Here is a 26,370-nt window from a genome sequence, read left to right on the forward strand (position 1 = left end):
CATATCCATATTTAAAAAGTCACTCAGTTATCTTTCTCACACAGAAAATGAGATAGAAAAAAATGAAGGGAGGGATGTTCAACACCCTCCCCCCCCCCTCCAAACGTTATTTTCTTTTTTTTCTTTCAATTTTCACATGAGCCGTGCCTCTAAAGGGAAGAAAAGGATGGTCTGATTTTGGTTTTGAAGAGAAAAAAAATATTAAAGGGGGAGGAATGAAATAAGGTTGGAGGTACACTCCTAAAAATATAGTTGTGAATCTTCCTATGGACCTTTAAGATGCTTCACTGTAAAGAGGAACCATATTTGTTCAGCCGCTAACAAGATGATAAGCCACAGACAGGCAGACAAACATCCTATTACATTTAAATAAAGATTTTTTTATTATTGTATAAAGGTTGTGTGATTTTTTATCAAAAATTATATCAAATACAATTCCGTTTTTACGGCCTTATTTGAATGAGGGGGGGTTTGTTTTCCCCCTCATTTTTCTTTTATACATTCAGGGATTGAAAATGATAAGACAATGTACTATAAATGTACAACAGTCTTAATAATTATTACAAAATTACCCCTTTTTTAGATTAAAATTATTTGGTGTAAAGTTTGGACACTGATAGTTAATAGAACAACTAATCTAGTACCCATAATTCTAAGAGCAAATAAAACTAGATAAAAGATATACTAAGAGATAGAGAGACAAACCTAACACTTTAGCAATAAGCAAGATTCTTTGTTACATTTGTTATTTATGTATTTAGTATATATTGAAATAATTTGTAAATTTTTATAATAATAAAAAAACAATTCTAGAATGCAATGAACTGTGTTCAAAAGTATTTATACATAGAACAATTAACAATTCCTAAATTACTAATTATGGCCAAATCATTATTCTTTATATCAATCAATTCCAGGTCGGTAAAGCATGCCTCACAATCTTAGAGAGTATCCATTTTTTTTTTATGCATCTAGTTGAACTCGAGACACAATTCGGGTATAGTCCCTTTCGTGGCAACGTCCCTTAATGGGTGATTCTTCTTATTTTTACAGTAGCTTTTCTCCTATTTCTAGCCCCTGCGGAGGGCTCTAACCCCGCAGGGCCAATTGCCTAACCCTGTGGGGCAATCACCTAACCTAAATATTAAAAGCCATTTTAAAAATAAGACTAATTGCCACGAAAGGGATCCTTCCCCACAATTCTAAATCTGTTATGGAAAACATAAAGTTTCTAACCTAATTTTCAAAAAAATTAAAAATTTTACAAAATCTTTGCTGCAGGCATGCTTTGTACAGTAATCAAATCAAAATATTCCTAATAAGTATTCAAATCTATCTTTCAATCTATGATGATCATGAAATTTGAAGAAAAAAAATATTTAATTTTTATGAGAAATAAAAGTGGATTTGGATACTTATTACCAAATATAACCTTACATGTTAAATACAATCATAATTAATAGTTATATCATTAAATAGCACAGCATTCAAGAATTTTCAACATTTATATAACCTTTTGAAAATAAATATTTAAGATGTAAATCACAATAGTTTTTTCTCACATCGTATTATAAACAGTTTTCCGCGGATATAAAATGTACAATTATAAGATTAAACCAAGAATCCAAAGGCACAGGCTAAAAAAACTGGTTTTAATCTTATGATTGTACATTTTAGATTTGTAGAAAACTGGATATAATATGATGCTAGACATGGTTTTTTCGTATGGATGAGAACCGGTTCTAATCCATCTGATAATAATCAGTTTTGAATGAAATGAGAAAATGTTTACTTTTTAAAAAGTAAGCCACACCTAATCTGATGTTGGCTGTATGCTAGTTACACAATCATGACCATATTATTCACACACTAGTTATATAGTTGCTATGTTGGCTGTATGCTAGATACACAATCATGACCATATTATTAACACCCTAGTTATATAGTTGCTATGTTAGCTGTATGCTAGATACACAATCATGACCATATTATTCACACACTAGTTATATAGTTGCTATGTTGGCTGTATGCTAGATACACAATCATGACCATATTATTCACACACTAGTTATATAGTTGCTATGTTGGCTGTATGCTAGTTAGACAATCATGACCATATTATTCACACCCTAGTTATATAGTTGCTATGTTAGCTGTATGCTAGATACACAATCATGACCATATTATTAACACCCTAGTTATATAGTTGCTATGTTAGCTGTATGCTAGATACACAATCATGACCATATTATTCACACACTAGTTATATAGTTGCTATGTTGGCTGTATGCTAGTTAGACAATCATGACCATATTATTCACACCCTAGTTATATAGTTGCTATGTTAGCTGTATGCTAGATACACAATCATGACCATATTATTAACACCCTAGTTATATAGTTGCTATGTTGGCTGTATGCTAGATACACAATCATGACCATATTATTAACACCCTAGTTATATAGTTGCTATGTTAGCTGTATGCTAGATACACAATCATGACCATATTATTCACACACTAGTTATATAGTTGCTATGTTGGCTGTATGCTAGATACACAATCATGACCATATTATTCACACACTAGTTATATAGTTGCTATGTTGGCTGTATGCTAGTTAGACAATCATGACCATATTATTCACACCCTAGTTATATAGTTGCTATGTTAGCTGTATGCTAGATACACAATCATGACCATATTATTAACACCCTAGTTATATAGTTGCTATGTTAGCTGTATGCTAGATACACAATCATGACCATATTATTCACACACTAGTTATATAGTTGCTATGTTGGCTGTATGCTAGTTAGACAATCATGACCATATTATTCACACCCTAGTTATATAGTTGCTATGTTAGCTGTATGCTAGATACACAATCATGACCATATTATTAACACCCTAGTTATATAGTTGCTATGTTGGCTGTATGCTAGATACACAATCATGACCATATTATTAACACCCTAGTTATAGAGGTGCTATGTTGGCTGTATGCTAGATACACAATCATGACCATATTATTAACACCCTAGTTATATAGTTGCTATGCTTTATATAATATTATATATTTCTAGTATGGTTTTATATAAAAAAAATTTTGTAGAAAATTTAACAAGTATGACTTGTATACCTACAGTCAAATAAAAGTAAATAATTCTTTTAATTTAAAAAAAATAATTTTTATGAAACCATGGCAAACATGATTTTTCATCATGGCTTAGAACCTGTTTGTATTCAGTGGAAATTAATTGGATTCTAAGTCATAATGGAAAAGGTTTACAAACATAAATGTATACATATATATATAAGAAGTACTAAAATATAAAGTAATAGTTAGTGTTCCAGTCTATCAATAAACTTAAAGTTTCAAATTAAAAGTTTAAATATAATTCTCATTTGTTTTATGGTTAATTTAGACCAATTTGAATTCTTTGTTATTTTACAGCATATCATCATACTCAATATTGGTTAATATAGATCATGGCAATATATTAATATAATGTTTAATGAATAGCACACATTAACCCTTATAAAATCAAGAAATATTAGTAAATGAAATGACCAATGATAGGCCAGTATACATTGTAATTGATCAATAGTAAAATTCAATTTGGCCTCTCAATGGTCATTTCATTGTTTGACATCATTTTTTTGGAGGTACTTTACGCTGTTTCATCCATCATACTTACCACTAAAAATATTTATTCCACTTTATAAGTTTTACTAGCGGCTTCGCCCCTAGCCTCTAGGGGCTCTGCCCCAAGAGGTTTGATCAACCTAATTTTTCGTATTTTAGATTTAAAAAGAAAAAGTAAAAAAAAATTTATTTTTTTTGGTGGGAGGGTATTTTTCATTTTTGGGGGGGTTGGGGTGTCCCACCCCCCAAGAAAATAGCTTAAAACCATCACAGGACCAGTAGGTATATTCCCTGAAGAGTAGAGCCTAATCGGTTCAGTGGTTACTGAGATCTTAAGCTTCAGACGGACAGACGGACAGAAAGACGGACAGACATCGTTCTACTTTGTATTATAGATACAATTTTGCTTTCACAGAAAAAACTTGCAATTTGAAAAAAAAATAATATAGAGATAACATAGAATAAGTAGGAGAGTTAGTAATATGTAATATCTAATCATTTCTTTGAAACATTGAAGATTCTGAGAGAAGGAACTCTGGAGAATTAGTGAGCTGATTACTCCTAAAAGCAAATATCATATGCAGATAGAAAGAGTGAGATACTAAACACCCCCCCCCCCTCCTCCTTCAGGGTGTTAATAATCTCATTTTATAAAGTAGTAAGGCTGAAGATTTCAATAACTACTGAACTGATTTAATTCTCTTCAGGAGAGCATCAGATAGTCTCCAGTTTAGAATATTAATTTTTAGATTATAGTTTTAGGATGGTTAAAGGCTTTTTTTCTCCGAATGCTTTACTTATTTTTATCTTATTAACTTAAGCTTGCTTGACATAAAAAGATATATATCAGCTAACAGCTATATGTCTCAACCAATTAATATATATTTTTCAAATATCTTACCTGCTTGTGATTTTTCTTGTAAATATTTTTACTCAATCTCACTTCCTCTCTTACCTCCTGTAATAATATAACATTTTTATTTCTAAAATTTTGTATAAGTTATTCATTTATCTTAAGGGATAAGACAATATAACATAAATTTATGCACATCTCCAATTATGTAAAAACCAGACCAATAACGGTCAAAACACACAAAGATGTATTTAAATGAATCCTGCTAGAAATACACCAATCTTTGTTAAAATGTAGATATGAAAAAAAAATAAGCAAACATTTTGTTACACATTTTCCTTTAATCTGTTACTAATACAAATGGGTGGGATGTAAACATCTCCCTCCAACTCATTAAAACCTTAGTTTGAAATATAAGCAGTGTTAAATTTTTCTAGGGAGGGTGATGGTACCCTCCCATATAATAGTTAAACCCTTCCTAGAACCTATGAAAAGCTACACTGTAAAGAAGAACCATATCATTTCAGAAGTAAGTAATCAGATTACTTTTTAGGATAAGAAATCCATATCTAAGTAATTACTATCCTTACCATGTTCTCTAAGTATTTCTGATATTTCAGCTTTTCTCTCTTCAGTGATCCAAGAAGCTGTGCTATATAGGATATGATCTAGAGCTGTTGCTCCTAGAAATATGATTGATTATTAAATATTAGAGGCCTCTTGGGGAACTTGAGGCAAAATGGAGAGGGTGAGAGTTTTTTAGCTTGTAAAAGAAAAAGTAAAAAACTATTTTTCTTTGGGGGGATACAAGAAGAATTATTATATTTTTATTAATTAATTAAAATTAAATTAATAAATAAATTGATTAAGACCATATTATGAGGTCATTGTTTTGACAACATAACTTTTAATGCAGACAAATCAAAATAACCAAAATTGAAAGGCCTGTAAAAAATGAGAAATACCTAATCACTTTATACTATACAAGAATTGTGTTATATCCAAAAATGCACATTTTTTCCAATTTTACTAGTTTTTCTGAGTGCTGAGCACTTTCTGTGTATTTTCGGTAAATAATGATTTACAATTTGTTTTATTTTGAGATATTTCAATTGTGATTATATTGGAGTGTGATATTAGAGGCTATGATGCTTTTTATGTTTAAATATTTAGATTTAGATATATATTATAACAACTCATAAAGTGTATCATTTACTTTTCTGCATCACCTCTCCAATTTTGGTAATACTCTATATTTTAGTCTGTTTGGTGGTTCTTACCTTCAAGAGGGCAGAAAAAAAATTATTGTGTAAATAATCTTCATCAATCTTTACATTAATATCATGTAACTATGGATAGATAGATTTACAAAACGATAGATAGATATATATAATAATATTATGTAACTAACCATTATTAGTTTTTGCATTGATATCAGCTCCGTTTTCTAATAATATCTTCACAACATCAGTCTTTCCATTACTTGCTGCCCACATAAGACTGGTCCATCCTAGATATAAATATATTAGATTTATTATATATTTAGTATTGTCATTTATAGTTAGATATGTATAGATAATAGTGTAGTGGGCAGGTTTTCTTCTATTTTATTTAACTTAGATGCAGTATACCCCTGCAGGACTTATTTTCTATCTGAAATATATGTTGTTTGGTGTCTATGGAAAGCTTATAAAGTCGCATGACTATTTTTCTTTGATTTGAATCTTTTTAGCCAACGAATGACGGATGCGGTGCATTTTTAGTTAATGTATCTATAAATTTGTTCTATTTATTGGAAATATGTTTAGTCACGGATTCATTGCCATGAATCCGTCTATGTGCGCTTATGTAGCCAACCTTTGGTCGGTACGCGCCCCAAGCAAGCCTTCAGCGCATTTATTCTTATGCTTTTCAGATGATTGCGCCAACCATGAGAACCAGGGACATTCAAGTACATAGCCACCCAGCATTGAAGCCCTGAACATAAACAGTTCAGTGAAAATATAGTAACTCTTAAATCCTGGGAGATGGTTCCCAGTGTTCGTGAAATTATTCTTTGTTGAACCCGCAACGTACGGGACCGTCCATTGCGGGCTTACCAAGGCCATATGTTGCCCTTCTATTTTGTATCAGTTATCTTGTGCTCTTATTGAAATACACACCTTCAAATACTTAAGTGAACACTCTGGATAGTTAGATAGACTTATTAGTTTAGTGACTACAGAACTCTGTGAGGAACTTGGATTAAACCCACCTTCACCGCTTGAGGCTACGTGCGCAGAACGTAGCAGTCATCCTTTTTTTAAAAATAGTGAACAGAGAGTGTAGCCACTAGATTTTGGTGGCAGCGCTAGTGATAGTTTTTTTTGGTGAAAAAAATAAAGTCTCTATCGTGTGTAATATCCAGAGTGCAAGTCATTGGTGAAAGTGCAAGTCACTGGTGAAAGTGCAAGTCATTGGTGGAAGTGCAAGTCACTGGTGAAAGTGCAAGTCATTGTGAACAGAACTATACACAGTGACTGGGAATAAAGTGTATACAGTAACTGGGAATTAAGTGTACACAGTGCCTGGGAACAGAAGATACACAGTGCCTGGGAACAGAAGACACACAGTGCCTGGGAACAGAGTATACACCACCACAGAAGGAGGCTGTTAGCTAAAGTATAGAAGGTTAGCAGAAAGAGGAGATAATTCAGGTAGAATTTCACCGAGATTTGTGAAATTTAGCAAGTGTTGGGAAAAGTTCTTATAAGAATCCAGATATGGCTATGGGTCAGAACCCTATGGAACAGGCAGCATGGAATCTGGCCGTGGCTGCGGCCCAGTTTGAGAATGAAGAGGGTCCAGCAGGGGAGCAGAGACGCCTAGTGATGGCCTGGATTGACAAAGAACGGAAAAAGTTGAAGCCAGCGGACTTCCCCAGGTACCGGAACTTGCCTGGGGAAGATTGGGAAGACTTCAAGTTACAGATGGACACAGCATTTCGCCGGTGTGGACACAATGCCGCAGATTCAGAGGGACGGAAGTCAGCCTGGATAGGCTCTTTGCAGGGGAATGCACACTCCATAGTGAAGGAGATTATCCTGGCCCGAGACAACCTCACGCTGGAACAACTGTTAGAAAGGTTCCAGACAGCCTTTACAAGTCCCATGGATGGTGAGTATATGAAGCAGATCTATATGAACCACAAACAGAAAGCTACTGAAGGACCTACCAGCTATGTGGCTAAAAAGCTGGCTCTCTGGAGGCAGGCATACCCTGAGCCAAGGGATGAGCGGGCTTTTATGTTTGAGTGCAGCAAATCACTCTATAATAAGAGTGTGAGGATCTCTATAACACGAGAAATAGGGTCCTTCAACGGCATTGAGTCCTACAAAGCACGGTTGAATGACCTGACGGCGGCTGAGAAGATTCTGATGAACCAAGGGGACTTAGAGGACACTGATGCTGGCGGCCTCATGTCAACCCAACGGCTGGAGACGCGGCTGGATGGAACGGAACCGATGGACATGTCAGCCTTGGCAGCAATAGCAGCCATCACGGGGAAGGCGCAGTGCTTCAACTGTGGGGTACAAGGGCATTGGGCCCGCGACTGTACCAAGCCTAAGAAAGCTACAGCTGGTCCTTCCAAGCCTAACCAGCAGAAGACGGACACCCAGAGGAAGAAAGGTAACTGCAACAGGTGCTCCGCACCCGGACACTGGAAAAAAGAGTGCCGGGTGCCGGAGCACAAATTGGAGAAAGCTAGGGCCGACAACAAGGCCAGAGCCGCCAAAGCTGCCAAGCAGGGAGTTCGAGAGATGCAGGAGAACAGTGGAACTGCGGCCCCTGTTGCCAACGGACTCGGGGCTGATGACATGGAGGCACAGGTTGCAGAGATTTTCCAGGGGATGGGCATGAACAGCATGGACGAGGTGCTCTCCCTGGATGCCAACGGGTTCCTGGTGTCGGGAAACGGGAGGGGGTACGGGCATTAGGCGGCTCGTACAACCCCCAAGCAACGCCTACTGACACAGTTAACAGCCTGTCGGCGGGCGGCAAGGCCATGGTGAGAGTGGTCTTGCAGGGCCGGGACCGGCTACTGCCAGTTTCGGTCCTTTTGGACACAGGTAACAGGATAAATGATGGAGTAGCCATCAGCGAACGGCTGGCACAAAGCTTAAAGTTACCTATCCATCCTTGTCAAGTAAGGATAAGTACGGCGGCGAAAGGAGGTTCGATGGATGCAGTAGGTCGGGTAAAAGGGTTTAAGATGTGGCTTAGTCCAAAGAAATGCATGGACATCAAGAAAGCCTTGGTGTTACCCACCCTTAACCACGACATCAACATTGGAGCCCAGTGGATTGAAACACAGAGAGGCGTATTGGACTACAGTCAGAAGACGCCAAGCTTTGTGATGCAGGGGCAGAGTATTCCGTTGATCAACGCCATCGGAGGTGAGAACCCTCCAGAAGCCGAAGAGCGGTATGGAGCACCGCCGGGGGATCACTCGACCCCCAACCCTAAGATAAGTGCATTTTTTGAGCCGTTTCAAAGATTACACCATCAAGTAGCCCAACATTTCGCTAAAAAGGACCATGTAAATAATCAATTGAATGTAAATAGTTTTATTGATGTACACAGTTTAGTTGTAAATAATCTGTCTAGTAATGATGATCTTTTGTTTTCGCACCGCGTCGTCGAATCTGAGCAAGCCCACTTGGCAAATTTGAATGCAATTGCTATGGAAAAACGTAGAGCAAAGTTCAAAATGCAGAATGCAAGTGCAGTCCGTAAGGGTGGGGTGAGACATGCGCCGTTGCCGGAGGGAGTAAGGGTAAAGATAGTCCAAATTAAGTCCCCTCCGACAAAACTGTCTGTCTGTCATACTCGTCTAATCGCTCCTGAGAGTGTGGGTGTCACCCACTTTAGGGCCGTAGGGCTAGGGCAGCAGAAAAATGTCATGATAGGGTCGAGTTGTCTAAATGCTATGGCCAATGCCTACACCATAGAAGGGGTGTATCAGACCGAACCCGGAGGTATCATCAGAGTCCCTGTTGTGAACCTGGGGCAGGACCCAGTGGTTATCAGAGGAGGTGATACAGTTATGGGAGAAATATGCTCTGATAGCATGGCGAAGATAGACAAAGAAGACCTGGAGTTGCGACCAGTGCCAAGCCTAAACAAGATAGGCGAAACCCAAGAAGCGGAGCCAGAGTGCGAAGATTTGACAAAAGGAGAGGAAGCAGACCCTTCATTCCAGGAGGTGTGGACAGACCTTAAGATGGAAGAAAATGAGTTACTGCGAGAACACCCTAAGGTCAAGAAACAAGTCAAGAGGCTTGTTTACGAGTTCAAGGATGTATTTTCCAGGAGTGCGCCAGGCAAGACGGACCTGGTCAAGATGAGGCTTAAGCTGAAGCCTGGAACAGAGCCCGTGCGACAGAGGTACAGAGACCTCAACCCCAAGCTTTTAGCTGATTTGGAAAAGCAGATGGAGGAATGGCTGGAGCAGGATGTCATCGAGCCAAGTACGTCGCCATGGGCATCTCCCCTTGTTCCAGTCCGCAAGAAGGACGGGACGTACCGCTGGGCTGTGGATTTTAGAAGACTCAACTCCGCATTAGAACAGGACAGCTTCCCGCTGCCGAGGATTCAGACGCTTCTGGAGAAAGCAGGCGGGCATCGAGTCTATTCAGCACTGGATGCGACACAGGCCTATTTTAACATTGAAATAGAGCCTGAGTCGCGTGCCCTGACGGCCTTCGCGACACCAAACGGCTTGTGGCAGTTTCGCCGCATGCCGTTTGGAATCTCCACAGCCCCAGCCGTCTATAGCCGGTTCATCGCCGCTGCACTAAACCCACTTGGCTCTGACATTTGTCAGAGCTATTTGGATGACGTGATCAGCTACAATCGGGAAGTAGCTGCACACGTTCCTCAGATGAGAAAAGTTTTGACCGCCCACCGGACCTCTGGTATCAAGTTGAAGGCCAAGAAGACACACCTGTTTCAGAAGTCTATCCAATATCTGGGACATCTGTTGTCGGAGGAAGGTATCGGGATGGTACCTGAGTACACCCAGAGGATACAGAACTGGCCATCGCCCAAGACGGTGGCAGAACTCAATTCGATGCTGGGGTTCATGGGATATTACAGGTTGTTTATCCCGGAGTATGCTGAGAGGACTGCAGACATGAACGCGCAGAAGAAGAGCCTGAAGTTGGAGTGGACCCCCAGTATGGAGAGAGAGTTTCAGCAGTTGAAGGAGGAGTTCGAGAAGGCCCCGATCCGGGCGGTGCCGGACTTTGAGTCGGCGGAACCGTTCCACCTGACAACAGATTATAGTGGGAAGGCCATTTCAGCTATCCTGTCCCAAGTTCAGGGAGGTAAGGAGAGGCTAATCGCGGCAATGGGCCGGAAGACTACAGCAGCGGAGAAGCGGTACCCCTCATGGAAAGGGGAAGCTGCAGCTGTAGTGTATGGAATCAGGAAGTTCCATCCTATCCTGTCATATCGGCAATTCAGAGTGAATACGGATAACAGTGCACTGTTACAGCTCAAAAGCCTCAAGAAGAACACGGGGATGTTGAGCAGGTGGACAGAGGAGTTGGCCGGGTATGATTTTGTGGTAAATCATAGACCCGGCAAGAAGAATACCAACGCCGACGCACTGAGCAGACGGGAAGACAGCGATATGCCAGAGCCTACCAAAGAGGAGGAGGAGGAACAGGAGGAGTATATTGGAGCAGTGGGAGCTGAGGAACCAGACAGTGCAGAAGCCGTAAGAGTCACAAGTGAGCTGACACGGCCGAAATTTGCTGAAGCACAGCAAGAGGATCCCATTCTCAAGCAAGTGAGACAATGGGTAGAAGTGAGAAAGAAGCCCCCGGATAAGCTGGAACTGAGAGGGCGCCACCGAGACCTACAGATGTATGCAGGGATGTTTGGATCGTTGCAGATGGCTTCAGACAAGGTCCTGGAGCAGAAGATCATTACCTTTGCGGGCGACAGGACAAGGATAGTCGTGCCGGAAGTGTTGAAGGCAGCGGTGTTCAAACAGGTACATGAAGGAGTGGCAGGAGCTCACTTTGGAGTCCATTCAACCTTGTCTCGGTTGATGAGGAATTACATTTACATTGGTGCCCAGACTGATGTAAGGCTGAGGGTGGCGGTCTGCCACCCCTGCGTCCAGAAACGAGTGGAGGCCAACATTAAAGCGGGAGTGCAGGTACCCATTAGGAATGGCTACCCACTCCAGACTATCTATGTGGATATCTGTGGAGATTTTGACTTGACAGCTGACGGTTACAAGTATATCTTGTCGGTTCAGGATGGATTCTCACGCTTCATACAAGCGTACCCCCTGAAAACTAAGACAGCAACAGAAGTGGCCAAGACCCTGGCAGACAGATACATCAGCACTTTTGGATGCCCCCAAAGTATTCATTCAGACCAAGGCAAGGAATTCTGCAACAAGATTGTGGACAGCTTGATGAAACAGTTGGGCATAACACATGAGCTGGGACCGGTCGCGAATCCACAGAGCAACCTAGTGGAACGTTGGCACCGCACCATGACAGAGGCATTGCGAGCCATCACCCATCAGGACAGCAAGTGTTGGGTGAACTACTTACCTGGACTGGTGTTTGCATATAACACCAGGGTCCACAGTAGCACGGGGCTTACCCCCTTCCTGACATTCATGGGGCGGGAGGCCACCTTACCTGCAGACCTGGTGCTGAGATTGCCAAGTGCAGGGCAAGTACAAGATGTCAGTCAGGCCACCAGGATGATATTGGACAGGTACACCAGAATGTACGAAGAAATAGCAAGGAACAACGAGGCAGTAATCAAGAGAAATGCTAAGCAGTATTTACAGCAGCGTACATTTGCAGTCGGAGATCTGGTGTACTACCTGAGAGGAACAAGGAAGAAACTCAAAGAAGGAGAATCGAGGAAGCTTGACAAGTTATGGGAAGGACCATTTCTAATCATTGAAAAGGTTGCAGACGTTCTTTTCAAGCTGAAGGGACCAAGGAACCAAGATACAGAGGTTATCACCGCCCATGTGGGGCGACTCAAACGGTTCTATGGTCAAGTGTCGGATACTCTAGTTGGTAGACCCCCGATACGCTGGGAGTCCGATGATGATGATGAGGAGGGTGAAGTTCTCCCTCTCAACATGCGATTTGGTGCACATGCAGCTGTGGCGCAGCCACCTGCATTTCATGATGAATTTCCACCAGCACCACCACCACCGGGACCCCCACCACCTCCGGGAGATGGTGGACAGCCAGGCGGTGGGCAACCCAGACCCCCCGAACCGAGGGAAGAGAGGAGGGAAAACCTTCCCCCTGTGGTGGAGATGCCTGCAGCACCTCCAGCCCCGTCCCCTCCTAGAAGGGAAGAGAGGGAACCCGAACCGTCTACATCTAGGCGAGAGAGGAGTCCGATGAAGCGCTCACAGACACCACCGAGAAACGTCGCAAGTCCAGATTTAGTGCGCGATCGGAGCCCAATGGACCGACCCCGTCCCGACTCACCGAAAGTCCGCGATCCAAGTCCTACAAAGCGCCCGCTTAGTAGCCCTGATCTAGATGAGAGAGAGTCAAGAGAAAAAGGGGAGAGCGGTTCACCCAAGAAGCAAAAGGGAGGCAAGCATTACAGTGGGACGATGTACACACAGATGCGAGACGCGAAGCAAGCGCTCAGCAGCAGTGATGAGGAGATTGATATGCTAGGATGCCTGAGTGTGTCCATAAAAGAGGGAGCAAAGTTACCACACCGTGCGAGCGACGGAGCAGCGGGCTATGACTTGTATGCACCAGCAGCCGTATCCCTTCCCCCACACCAAGTCACAGTCATCCCCCTCAATATTGCTGTGCAGATTCCACCCGGCTTCTTTATGAAGATCTTTGGGAGGAGCAGCCTAGAAAGGAAAGGGGTAATAGCACTCGGCGGAGTCATCGATTCAGACTACCGCGGCCCCATCAGTCTCATTCTACTTAACACTAGTGAGGACTTAGTGAAAATCAACAAGAACGAGCGAGTGTGCCAAGGAGTATTTTTGAAATATGAGCAAGCGGTATTTCGTTACGTTTTTGCTCTTGATCCTAGTGAACGTGACGCTGGCGGCTTCGGCAGCACCGGCAGCGGGATACACGATCGAGGTAACTGATTGTACAACTCCTTCAAAAGTCCGGAGTTACAACAAGGGGTCACTATGTCAAACAGTGTCCCCTATCGACGAACAACCTGGAGACCGGCTGTACACTGTTTTACAACAGAGTACCACCCGACGCATTAAAGGGTATAGCTGCGAGGTCACCGTATCCCACTACTGGTTCAAGTGTGGGGTATGGGGACATATCAAGATGCAGCAAGTTCCCGAGATCTTAAGACACAAGGAGATATCTACGGCAGCCTGCAGAAAATTGTCTACTACCCGGGAGTTCGAGATCGCAAATTATGCGAATCCAATCCAAGTTAGACTGAACCACCCGACTTATGTCCCGGTATCCCTGACAGGAAGCTTAACCCTAGAGGATGATGCCATCAAATGTCAGGGACAAGAGGTAATGATTGGTCAAACTATTCACAAGGATACTTTGCACCTGGCTGAGTATCGGATATTGTTGAAAGAGGAGACTTTCCTGGAGAATGGTGGTAAAGTTGAAAGTCAGACGGATCATATCGCGCTGGACTGCCCATATGACACCCAGGGCTGTGTCACCGGCGGAGCCACTTACGTATGGGAGCGTATTAGAAACGCTTGCCCATTAGCAGTAATCAACACCATCCGTCCGAGGAAAACTTTGGGAACCTACCTGGTAGACCATCAAGCGCAAATGTTACTAAATACTACGGGCGAAACCACCGTGACTTACTGTCCGTTTAGAATTATGCGCACAGACCATGAGGGAATCTTCATAGCTGACAGTGGAGCACATATGCCCCTACCCACAGTAGACCCTACAGAAGTCGATATTAATTTACAGGCCGCTGTTCATCTAAATTATTTGGCCTATACCATGAAAGCTACTTTGGGCAGCTTAGATACCACACTAAGAAAGACTATTTGCGAGTCCCATTATCGCAGTGTGGATGACCAACCTGTACTACTCCATGAGGAAGTATATGGGATGATTAAGGGTGACCTGTTGCTCACCTTTACCTGTAAGAAGGAAGCCAAGAGAATTCGTGAAGAGAAGTTTTGCTACAAGGATGTTCCGGTAGATCCTGTTGGATTTGCAGACGCCAGGACAAGGCATTTTATAATGCACTCAACCAAAGTCACCTGCAGCGACACCTTTCCACTGACGGTTAAAGCTCGTGAAGGTTGGGTACAAATTACCCCAACACTCAAGGTACGGCCGGAGCCGTTAGAGATGGCAGAGACCTCCCCCACGGCAAACTTTACGGATTTTTCACATGGCGGTTTATATACTGAGCAGGAGACGGCCGATTGGTTACACACCATTTCCTTTCCATCTTATGCAACCGCGAGTCTTCAAGAGATCGCGTATGGCCTCTGCGTCGGTACAGGCAACTGCGAGCAACAACAGACAGAAGGACTGCCTATTTATACTTTGGATAATCTCATTCCAGATCTTGAGAAGAAGCTGAATTTATGGGGAAAGTTGAAAGAATTCCTGCACCAGTGGGGCGATCTAATGGCCCTACTGTGCCTGGTCATATTAGGAATCAAATTTCTGGCGGATTTGGTATGCATCACGCTTACAATGTTACGAGTTGGACCTGGAGCAGCGTTGGCCCTGATTGGCCACCTATATTTGTATAATAGGAAAACGTATCGGAAGATAATGAAACGCAGCCAAGCTAACAACAAGAAAGAAGAAGAGCCTAGAACTGCGGCGGCTACTGAAGCCTCCGAAGCACGGCAACCCTTGATCCTGCAACCGCGGATCGAGCCAAGAGGCATCGAGATGCAAGTAATCAACACCGGAGCTGGCGATCAAGGCAGATATTACATTAGGTATAATTAGACAACTCGACCGCCATTTAGGTAGGACAACGGCTGGCTTGTCTTTTGCCGTTTTAAATTTATGTTTCGTTGCAACAAGACTGTCGCCAACGAAAAAAGGGGAGAATTGTAGTGGGCAGGTTTTCTTCTATTTTATTTAACTTAGATGCAGTATACCCCTGCAGGACTTATTTTCTATCTGAAATATATGTTGTTTGGTGTCTATGGAAAGCTTATAAAGTCGCATGACTATTTTTCTTTGATTTGAATCTTTTTAGCCAACGAATGACGGATGCGGTGCATTTTTAGTTAATGTATCTATAAATTTGTTCTATTTATTGGAAATATGTTTAGTCACGGATTCATTGCCATGAATCCGTCTATGTGCGCTTATGTAGCCAACCTTTGGTCGGTACGCGCCCCAAGCAAGCCTTCAGCGCATTTATTCTTATGCTTTTCAGATGATTGCGCCAACCATGAGAACCAGGGACATTCAAGTACATAGCCACCCAGCATTGAAGCCCTGAACATAAACAGTTCAGTGAAAATATAGTAACTCTTAAATCCTGGGAGATGGTTCCCAGTGTTCGTGAAATTATTCTTTGTTGAACCCGCAACGTACGGGACCGTCCATTGCGGGCTTACCAAGGCCATATGTTGCCCTTCTATTTTGTATCAGTTATCTTGTGCTCTTATTGAAATACACACCTTCAAATACTTAAGTGAACACTCTGGATAGTTAGATAGACTTATTAGTTTAGTGACTACAGAACTCTGTGAGGAACTTGGATTAAACCCACCTTCACCGCTTGAGGCTACGTGCGCAGAACGTAGCAGTCATCCTTTTTTTAAAAATAGTGAACAGAGAGTGTAGCCACTAGAAATAGATAGATAGAAATATAGACAGAGAGAAGAAAAAATATTTTAAGATAAATATATGATAGAAATATTGTATTAATAATAGTATTTTGTAACTAACCATCATTATCCTTTGCATTGATATCAGCTCCATTTTCTAATAATATCTTCACAACATCAGTCTTTCCTTCCCTTGCTGGCTCCATAAGACTTGTCGATCCTAGATATAAATATATTAGATTTATTATATGTATATTTAGTAGTGTTATTTATATTTAGATAAATAGATATGTATAGATAATAGATAGATATAAATAAGAAAAGATATATTGATTAGTATTGACATTTATAGTCAGATAAATATATATGTATAGATAATATATAGATATAAATAAGAAAAGATATATTGAGATAATGATAGAAATATCATATAATAAATATAATATAATACATTTAAATATGTATAGATAATAGAAAGATAGAAATATATACAGAAAGAAAAGATATGATAGATATATTATATAATAATATTATGTAACTAACCAATATTACTCTGTGCATTGATATCAGCTCCGTTTTCTAATAATATCTTCACAACATCAGTATTTCCCCAAAATGCTGCATATATAAGACTTGTCCATCCTAGATAAAAATATATTAGATTTATTATATATTTAGTATTGACATTTATAGTTAGATATGTATAGATAATAGATAGATAGAAATATAGATAGAGAGAAGAAAAAATATTTCAAGATAATATATATGATAGAAATATTGTATTAATAATAATATTATGTAACTAACCAATATTACTCTTTGCATTGATATCAGCTCCGTTTTCTAATAATATCTTCACAACATCAGTCTTTCCATTACTTGCTGCCCACATAAGACTGGTCCATCCTAGATATAAATATATTAGATTTATTATATATTTAGTATTGTCATTTATAGTTAGATATGTATAGATAATAGATAATTAGAAATATAGACAGAGAGAAGAAAAAATATTTTAAGATAAATATATGATAGAAATATTGTATTAATAATAGTATTTTGTAACTAACCATCATTATCCTTTGCATTGATATCAGCTCCATTTTCTAATAATATCTTCACAACATCAGTCTCTCCCTGCCATGCTGCCTCCATAAGACTTGTCGATCCTAGATATAAATATATTAGATCTAGTATATATTTAGTATTGTCATTTATAGTAAGGTAAATTATATGTATAGATAATGCAGAGATAGAAGGAAGGATATATAAAGATATTACATTAATGATAAAAATTGTGTAATAATAATAATATGTAACTAACCATCATTATTGTTCGCATTGATATCAGCTCCATTTTCTAATAATATTTTCACAACATCAGTCTCTCCCCGCCATGCTGCCTCCATAAGACTTGTCTCTCCTAGATATAAATATATTAGATCTAGTATATATTTAGTATTGACATTTATAGTTAGATATGTATAGATAATAGATAGATAGAAATATAGATAGAGAGAAGAAAAAATATTTCAAGATAATATATATGATAGAAATATTGTATTAATAATAATATTATGTAACTAACCAATATTACTCTTTGCATTGATATCAGCTCCGTTTTCTAATAATATCTTCACAACATCAATCTCTCTGCTATATGCTGCCTTCATAAGACTGGTCCCTCCTAGATATAAATATATTAGATTTATTATATGTATATTTAGTATTGTGATTTATATTTAGATAAATAGATATGTATAGGTAATAGATAAATATAAATAAGAAAAGATATATTGAGATATTATATATATGATAGAAATATCATATAATAATAATATTATGTAACTAACCATAATTATCCTTTGTATTGGTATCAGCTCCGTTTTCTAATAATATCTTCACAACATCTGTATCTCCATTACTTGCTGCCCACATAAGACTGGTCCATCCTAGATATAAATATATTAGATTTATTATATGTATATTTAGTATTGTGATTTATATTTAGATAAATAGATATGTATAGGTAATAGATAAATATAAATAAGAAAAGATATATTGAGATATTATATATATGATAGAAATATCATATAATAATAATATTATGTAACTAACCATAATTATCCTTTGCATTGATATCAGCTCCATTTTCTAATAATATCTTCACAACTTCAGTATTTCCAAACCTTGCTGCCCACATAAGACTGGTCCATCCTAGATATAAATATATTAGATTTATTATATGTATATTTAGTAGTGTTATTTATATTTAGATAAATAGATATGTATAGATAATAGATAGATATAAATAAGAAAAGATATATTGAGATATATGATAGAAATATTGTATAATAATAATATTATGTAACTAACCATAATTATCCTTTGCATTGATATCAGCTCCGTTTTCTAATAATATCTTCACAACATCAGTATTTCCCATCTCTGCTGCCCACATAAGACTGGTCTCTCCTAGATATAAATATATATTGACATTTATAGTCAGATAAATATATATGTATAGATAATATATAGATATAAATAAGAAAAGATATATTGAGATAATGATAGAAATATCATATAATAAATATAATTTAATACATTTAAATATGTATAGATAATAGAAAGATAGAACTATATACAGAAAGAAAATATATGATAGATATATTATATAATAATATTATGTAACTAACCATCATTATCCTTTGCATTGATATCAGCTCCGTTTTCTAATAATATCTTCACAACATTAGTCTCTCCCCACCTTGCTGCCTCCATAAGACTTGTCCATCCTAGATAAAAATATATTAGATTTATTATATATTTAGTATTGACATTTATAGTTAGATATGTATAGATAATAGATAGATAGAAATATAGATAGAGAGAAGAAAAAAATATTTCAAGATAATATATATGATAGAAATATTGTATTAATAATAATATTATGTAACTAACCAATATTACTCTTTGCATTGATATCAGCTCCGTTTTCTAATAATATCTTCACAACATCAATCTCTCTTCTATATGCTGCCTTCATAAGACTGGTCCCTCCTAGATATAAATATATTAGATTTATTATATGTATATTTAGTATTGTGATTTATATTTAGATAAATAGATATGTATAGGTAATAGATATAATATATAAATATGTATTAATAAGAAAAGATATATTGAGATATTATATATATGATAGAAATATCATATAATAATAATATTATGTAACTAACCATAATTATCCTTTGCATTGATATCAGCTCCGTTTTCTAATAATATCTTCACAACATCAGTATTTCCCTTATGTGCTGCATATATAAGACTGGTCTTTCCTAGATATAAATATATTAGATTTATTATTTATTTAGTATTGACATTTATTGATAGATAGATATAAATATAGACAGATAGAAGAAAGAATACATCAAGATCTTATATATATATAAATTATTTAATATAATAATATCATGCAACTAACCATATTTATTTTTTACTTTGCTATTAGCTCCATTTTTTAATAATATCTTCACAATTATTTATTATTGTGATTTATAGTAAGATAAATATTTAGATATGTATATGGTGCATTATTTGCCAAGTGTACCACTTTTCTGTTCTACCTTTTGGTAATACTCTATATTTTGGTCTGTGGGGTGATTCAAGGATGATGGATGGCCAAAAAAAAATTTCAGAGTCTCCCTGGATGTCTAGAAGCTATCTATGAAGGTAGGTAACAAAAATTTTAAAAAACATTTTCACAATTTTAAAAATAAAATTTTTTTTTTCATCACATTAGTCACATTTTATATACCAAAATTATTGTTTATTCATGTAAAAAGGGGACACATAATGCTAATTTGGCCAAAACTAGTTTTACAGGGTGTCCAACAAAAAGTGTATTTTGGGTATCTAGTGTAATACTCAAAATACCTGTCCAAAAAATCGTTTTTTGGCTTAAATCCTTATTATCTGTGGGCATATGTGTTAACTAAGGAGGACCTGGGACTATAAGGTTGTCAAATTTCACATAAGGATACCCTGTAAGTGTGGTTTTTGTGTCTTTAGAGCTAAAAATTGGTTCAACTTGGTTAATCTATAAAGTGTCTGAATGTGTTAGGCTAAAGTGTTTTCTGACCAGATCAATATTTGGCGTTATCCTCTTAGAACATTTTTTTTTCAATTTTTTTCAATTTTGTATCCCCCCTTCCCCTCCTAGATATACCACACTTTTCTGGGATCTTGCTGAGTCAAGTATCAACTGTGGGGAATACCAAAGGATGACTCCATGCAAAATTTGAGCCAGATCCGGCCAATACCGGCCGGGATTTTTATAAAAAAAACCGTTTTTTTCCGGTTTTTAGGGGGATTTTAGGGTGTAAATCAAGCCCCCTCCTGGGTACGCGCGCCCCAATGATGATTTTTGCTTTAAGCTCTGATCTGAATTCCTCAACACTGGATATGACCCCTAGAGTTGAAAAAATGGTTAAAATCCGGTCTTTTGACCGGTTTCCGGCCCTTTACTGCCCCAAAAAAAAAAATTTCATCTAAAATAAAAATAAATATGCTTAGAATTCCATTTAAAATTTTATGAAAAATCGTCAAAAATCGCGCCTGTGGCGGCGCGTATCGGCCAAACGGTTCGCCCATGGCTGATAATGGGTAAGTAAAGAAATGTCCGCCCCAAAAAGTTGTACAAACTTGCTTTTGTATGTCAATCCCAAAAAACAACTCCCTGCATGAGTTTTGGCCAAAAAACCGAAAACCGATTTTAACCATTTTTCAACTCTAGGGGTCATATCCAGATTTGAGGAATTCAGATCAGAGCTTAAAGCAAAAATCATCATTGGGGCGTACTCAGGAGGATCTTGATTTACAGATACCCCCTAAAAACCGGAAAAAAACGTTTTTTTATAAAAAATCCCGGCCGGTTTTGGCCGGATACAGCTCAAATTTTGCATGAAGTCATCCTTTGGTATTCCCCACAGTTGATACTTGACTCAGCAAGATCCCAGAAAAGTGTGGTATATCTACCCCCCCCCCCTCCCGACAAACAACTATTTTAGGTTAGGTTAGGTTTTAGGCTAGGGAGCCGAGCGCTGCAGCTAGGCAGGTAAGGGGGCCAAGCGCTGGGGCTAGGCAGGTAAGAGGGCCGAGCGCTGTGGCTAGGCAGGCTAGGGAGCCAAGCGCTGCGGCCAGAGTTCATAGTTCGCTGTCAGGGGGGGGTGTGTACTCAAATTTTCAATATTGAAAAAAAAATTTCTAGGAGGATAATACCCAATATTTTTTTTGTATTTGAAAACAAATGGGAAATTTTTTTTTTGGTTATTTTAAATTTTTTTCTAAGTGACTAAAAACTGTCATATAGTTACAGATTTTGACTAATAACAATAATATTCTATTCTACAAATTTTCACACTTTTGGGACACACCCTGTGAATTAGGGTGGGTCGATTTTGGACCTTTTTTTTCTGAGACCAAAGCGGGGTTCTGCAAATGATTTGTATGAGTATAATACACCTCTGGATGATTTAAAATTAAAACCGCTGACGACCAGACATTTAATTGTATAGCTATTTGTAAATGGGAGTCAAAAATTTATTGAATCAGAACTAAGGCTTCATGGTGCTCCCAGGAAAGGCATTGAGGAGTAGAATCAGGAACTTTTGGCCGTTTCAAAAAATCTCGTTCCTAGCCTGAGAAAATCTAAAAAACCTCTACAAATTGGACAATTGTCAATAAACCTTAAAAAATTGTGATTTTTAAGTCATTTCTAAGGCTAGGAACAAGACATTTTGAAACGGACAAAAGTTCCTGACTCAGCTCCTCAAGGCCTTTCCAGGAAGCACCATGAAGCCGTAGTTTTGATTCAAAAAAATTTTTGAATGTCGTCTTTGCATATTAATAAGTAATGAAATATATTTTTTAGTGGTCGCAACTCAATTTTTTAAAATTCTTTTTCGATCAAAAATGTTTTTAAGGTTAATCTTATCTGTTGCATATCCCCTCTTTGTCTAATTCCGATATGAACCCGCCCTACTGTGCATGTTATCAAAAATAGTAAATTTGGCTCCTTTTTTGGGGGAAGGAGTTGTTTTAGGGCCATAGACCTTTTCATTTGTTATTTAAGCATCAACTGCCTCCAAAAGATGTTGTTTTATCAAGATCACTTTAAAACACTTTTATTTGGGCAATTTAATTTACTAAATTTCATGTGAAGTAAATCTTTTTGTACATCCAACCCATTTTTGTCTGGATAGATTTTAAAACATGATTATAAAGTAAATATATTAAATATATGATACAACTTATTTACATGAATTTACTTTACATGAAATTTGTAAAAAGATAGATAGAAATATAGACAGATAGAAGTAATTTCCATCCTCTGATGCATATATAAGACTGACCCATCCTAGATATAAATATATTAGATTTATTATACATTAAGTAGGCAGATAAATAGATATGTTTATATAATATATAGATAAAATTTAGACAAATAGAATAAAGGATATACAGTGTTTTTTTATGAAAACTTTTTGAAAGCAATTTTCCCCACTTGGTAAATTAATCATTAAATTCTGATTACTATAAGTGGGATAAAATTGCTTTCAAGAAAATTGTCATATAAAAAACTCACTGTATTAATATAAGACACAGGGTGTTTCATGAGAAATGTCTTTTTTTAAATCCTAATTATGCATAAAAAATAAAACAGTTATATGAAATGCTTAAACTGTGTGTGCCAATACCCTGTTTTGTCACACTCTGCTTTACTTGGGGGAACATTGGCATACTTTGTTTTACTTGGGTGATTATTGGCATACTCTGCTTTACTTGTCAAAATATGCTTTTCCTAACTTTTGAAATAATCTATATATATAAACTAGCAGCTACGACCCTCAATGCCTCTAGGCGCACTTGAGAGAAGGAGAGAGCTGAAGATCTATTTAATTGATATTTAGGTTTTAAAAAGAAAATCATCAGGGTGTGTTTAGTACCAATGATTATAGAACCATAAAAGTCCAGCAATCAATTATATCCTTTAAAAAAGGTGTCTTAACTTTTTGATTTTTATTTAAAACAGCTAGCCGGTGTTTTTAGTAAATAGTAAATGTAAAATTTTCCATAGAATCTAGATATGCAATCGTTTTTTTTGTAGACCTCTTATTTGTAAAGTAATTTAAGTTTTTTTTTAAATTAAGTGGGTTTTAAGGTACAAAAACGCAACAAAAAAAGATGAAAATTGCCATTATGAACAAAAATAAATATGAACAACAAGATCTTTAATTTGACACCTTACTTTTTTAATTCTGTTGAGTATTATTAGAAAAATCTGTTTTTTGGAACCCAAGATAATGAAAACTTTTTACTTAAATATATCATAACACAGGCATTAGAAATAGGTGTTTATGTATACTTTTAGAATGAGAAAAATATTACAAATCCATTCTAAGCAAAATTGAAATAAAAAGTTTACAAAATAGTAAATAAACTGCAATAAAAGAAATTAAATGAAAATATTATATTATAAAGGCAACCTTTACTCCCCCCCCCCATTCCCTTTTACCATCTTAAATCCTTGTTTTGGGAGTAAAAATGGGAAGGGGGTAAAGTAAGTGTTGCCTGTATAATACAATATGTTAGGACATTTTAATAAAATTTTTTTTTACTTTTTTTCAATTTTGCTTACAATGGATTCGTAATATTTTTCTGATTCTAAAGGTATATATGAACACATATTTTTTATGCCTGTGTTAGGATATATTTATGTTCAAAGTTTTGATTAAACCGAGGTTTAAAAAAATCAATTTTTTCAATAATTACCCGACAGAATTAAAAAAGTAAGGTGTCAAATCAAAGAAAATTAAAAAAAATTACTGTTTTTGTTTATAATGGCAATTTTCTTCTTTTTTTTTGTTGTGTTTTAGTACCTTAAAACTGACCAAATTTTTTTTCTTTAAACTTAAATTACTTTAAAAATAAGAAGTCTACAAAAAAAAACAATTGCATAACTAAATTCTATGGAAAATTTTACATCTACAACTTACTAAAAATACCGACTAGCTATTTTAATGAAAATAAAAAAATTTGGGACACCTTCTTTAAAATTTTAATGGTTTTATGCTATTTTTTTGTATCTTTTATACCACTTGGAATAGTGAGCCCCTAGATGCCAGGGATGCAGCTGCAATTTTATTCACATTAAGTTGTAAATTTATAGATTGATTTAGATGAAATAAATTGAAAAAAATGTAAAATTTATCCTCATTTTTATATTTTTTTGTCATTCTGCTTTGTTTGATAAAATATTGGCATACTTGATAAAATAATGTCAAACTCTCCTTTGCTTGACATACAAACATGGACAAACAAACAGACAAACATTGTTCTACTTTGTATTTAGCAAAATTTATTTAAATAATTGAATTTAAAGGAATGCATAATAAATCTTAATCTTTACCTTCATTATCATAAGCATCAATGTTGACTCCTCTGCTTAACAACTTTATCACTTCACTTGAATTTCCAGCCTCAGATGCTTCAATCAAACCTAATGAAAAATAAAACTCTTGGTTTTGCACCCAAGAAGAGTTAATTTATCTTGAATGAAAAAACCTATCCTGCACCTACACTAAGATTCCTGAAAACTTGGTAAAAAAATTTTCTGCTGTTTACAAAATATTCTTTGACAGATACACATTTTAACATAAAATAAAAATAAAGAAAAAAACTATTTGTTTCTTGTATGTGGTGAAGATTATTTTTGAAATAATTATCAAAATAAATTATACATTACCCAATTCCATATTTCTAGCTTCTACTTCAGTTATTGTAGTAACTTCAGGAGTTGTTGTATCAAGTTCAGCTAGTGTTGTGTCTTCAGGATTTGTTGTATCAGGTTCAGCTAGTGTGGTGTCCTCAGGAGTTGTTGTATCAAGTTCAGCTAGTGTGGTGTCTTCAGGAGTTGTTGTATCAAGTTCAGCTAGTTTGGTCTCTTCAGGATTTGTTGTATCAGGTTCAGCTAGTGTGGTGTCTTCAGGAGTTGTTGTATCAAGTTCAGCTAGTGTGGTGTCTTCAGGAGTTGTTGTATCAAGTTCAGCTAGTGTGGTGTCCTCAGGAGTTGTTGTATCAAGTTCAGCTAGTGTGGTGTCTTCAGGATTTGTTGTATCAGGTTCAGCTAGTGTGGTGTCCTCAGGAGTTGTTGTATCAAGTTCAGCTAGTGTGGTGTCTTCAGGAGTTGTTGTATCAAGTTCAGCTAGTGTGGTGTCCTCAGGAGTTGTTGTATCAGGTTCAGCTAGTGTGGTGTCTTTAGGAGTTGTTGTATCAAGTTCAGCTAGTGTGGTGTCTTCAGGAGTTGTTGTATCAAGTTCAGCTAGTGTGGTGTCCTCAGGAGTTGTTGTATCAGGTTCAGCTAGTGTGGTGTCCTCAGGAGTTGTTGTATCAGGTTCAGCTAGTGTGGTGTCCTCAGGAGTTGTTGTATCAAGTTCAGCTAGTGTGGTGTCTTCAGAACAAGAAACTTCAGTTTTTTCCTACAAACAAACATAATTTGCTATGTCATATTTTGATTAATCCTTGTATAACAGATGTGTGTCTGTGTGTACCACCCCTGTAAGAGAAATCACCTCTAGATTAAATTGTTTCCCAAAATAAAAAAATAGAAAAAAATTAATGTGGTGGGGGTGACTTCAACCTAATATGCCCCTAGAAGCCTCTGGGGGTGTATCCATTAATTATTAATAAAGTACCTGTACAGGGGCACAAGATATAATTGGATACACAAGTAACAGCAGGAAGACCTTAAATAAAAAGATTAATATTTTAAGTTGATAAATATTTTCCAGTAAGGCTTCAAAACTGAGGTGAATTCTTAAAAAATTTCTGACTCACTGCCTCATTAAAATCAGTGAGGCTTGCTAAAAATTTAGAGAGGCAGTGAGCCAAAATTTTTAAAAAAGAATTCACCTCTGAATAATATATGCAGGAAGAGACTAAGCTGTCACCCATACTGAAAAATCATGTTTAGAGGTAATTTTCT

At 37.2% G+C, this 26,370-nt stretch overlaps 1 protein-coding gene across 1 annotated transcript; it reads right to left on the reverse strand.

The window, feature by feature from the left end:
* Positions 1-767: 767 nt before the first annotated feature.
* LOC145307631 (uncharacterized) lies at positions 768-26,370 on the reverse strand. Its single transcript, XM_080150107.1, has 20 exons — positions 26,298-26,370; positions 26,081-26,131; positions 25,132-25,864; positions 24,796-24,885; positions 19,565-19,663; positions 19,287-19,385; positions 19,022-19,120; positions 18,702-18,800; positions 18,444-18,542; positions 18,179-18,277; positions 17,914-18,012; positions 17,650-17,748; positions 17,396-17,494; positions 17,133-17,231; positions 16,869-16,967; positions 16,447-16,545; positions 5,913-6,011; positions 5,092-5,184; positions 4,550-4,606; positions 768-4,209 (listed from the first exon to the last, which is right to left on the reverse strand). Exons 1-19 carry the CDS (start codon positions 26,337-26,339, stop codon positions 4,578-4,580), a joined length of 2,325 nt encoding a protein of 774 aa, XP_080006233.1. The 5' UTR covers positions 26,340-26,370; the 3' UTR covers positions 768-4,209; positions 4,550-4,577.

The sequence above is a fragment of the Acartia tonsa genome, chromosome 15 (assembly GCF_053477335.1).
Source record: "Acartia tonsa isolate MP-2025a chromosome 15, ASM5347733v1, whole genome shotgun sequence".
NCBI lineage: Eukaryota > Metazoa > Arthropoda > Copepoda > Calanoida > Acartiidae > Acartia > Acartia tonsa.

What these genes read in the sequence shown, in the direction of transcription:
- LOC145307631 (XM_080150107.1), bottom strand. Translation starts at nt 26,339, where the DNA reads ATGGGTGACAGCTTAGTCTCTTCCTGCATATATTATTCAGAG. An exon ending in CAATGCAAAGAGTAATATTG is followed by an intron (nt 17,749 to 17,913) that starts GTTAGTTACATA and finishes ATTTATATCTAG; the next exon opens with GAGAGACAAGTCTTATGGAG. An exon ending in CAATGCGAACAATAATGATG is followed by an intron (nt 17,495 to 17,649) that starts GTTAGTTACATA and finishes ATTTATATCTAG; the next exon opens with GATCGACAAGTCTTATGGAG.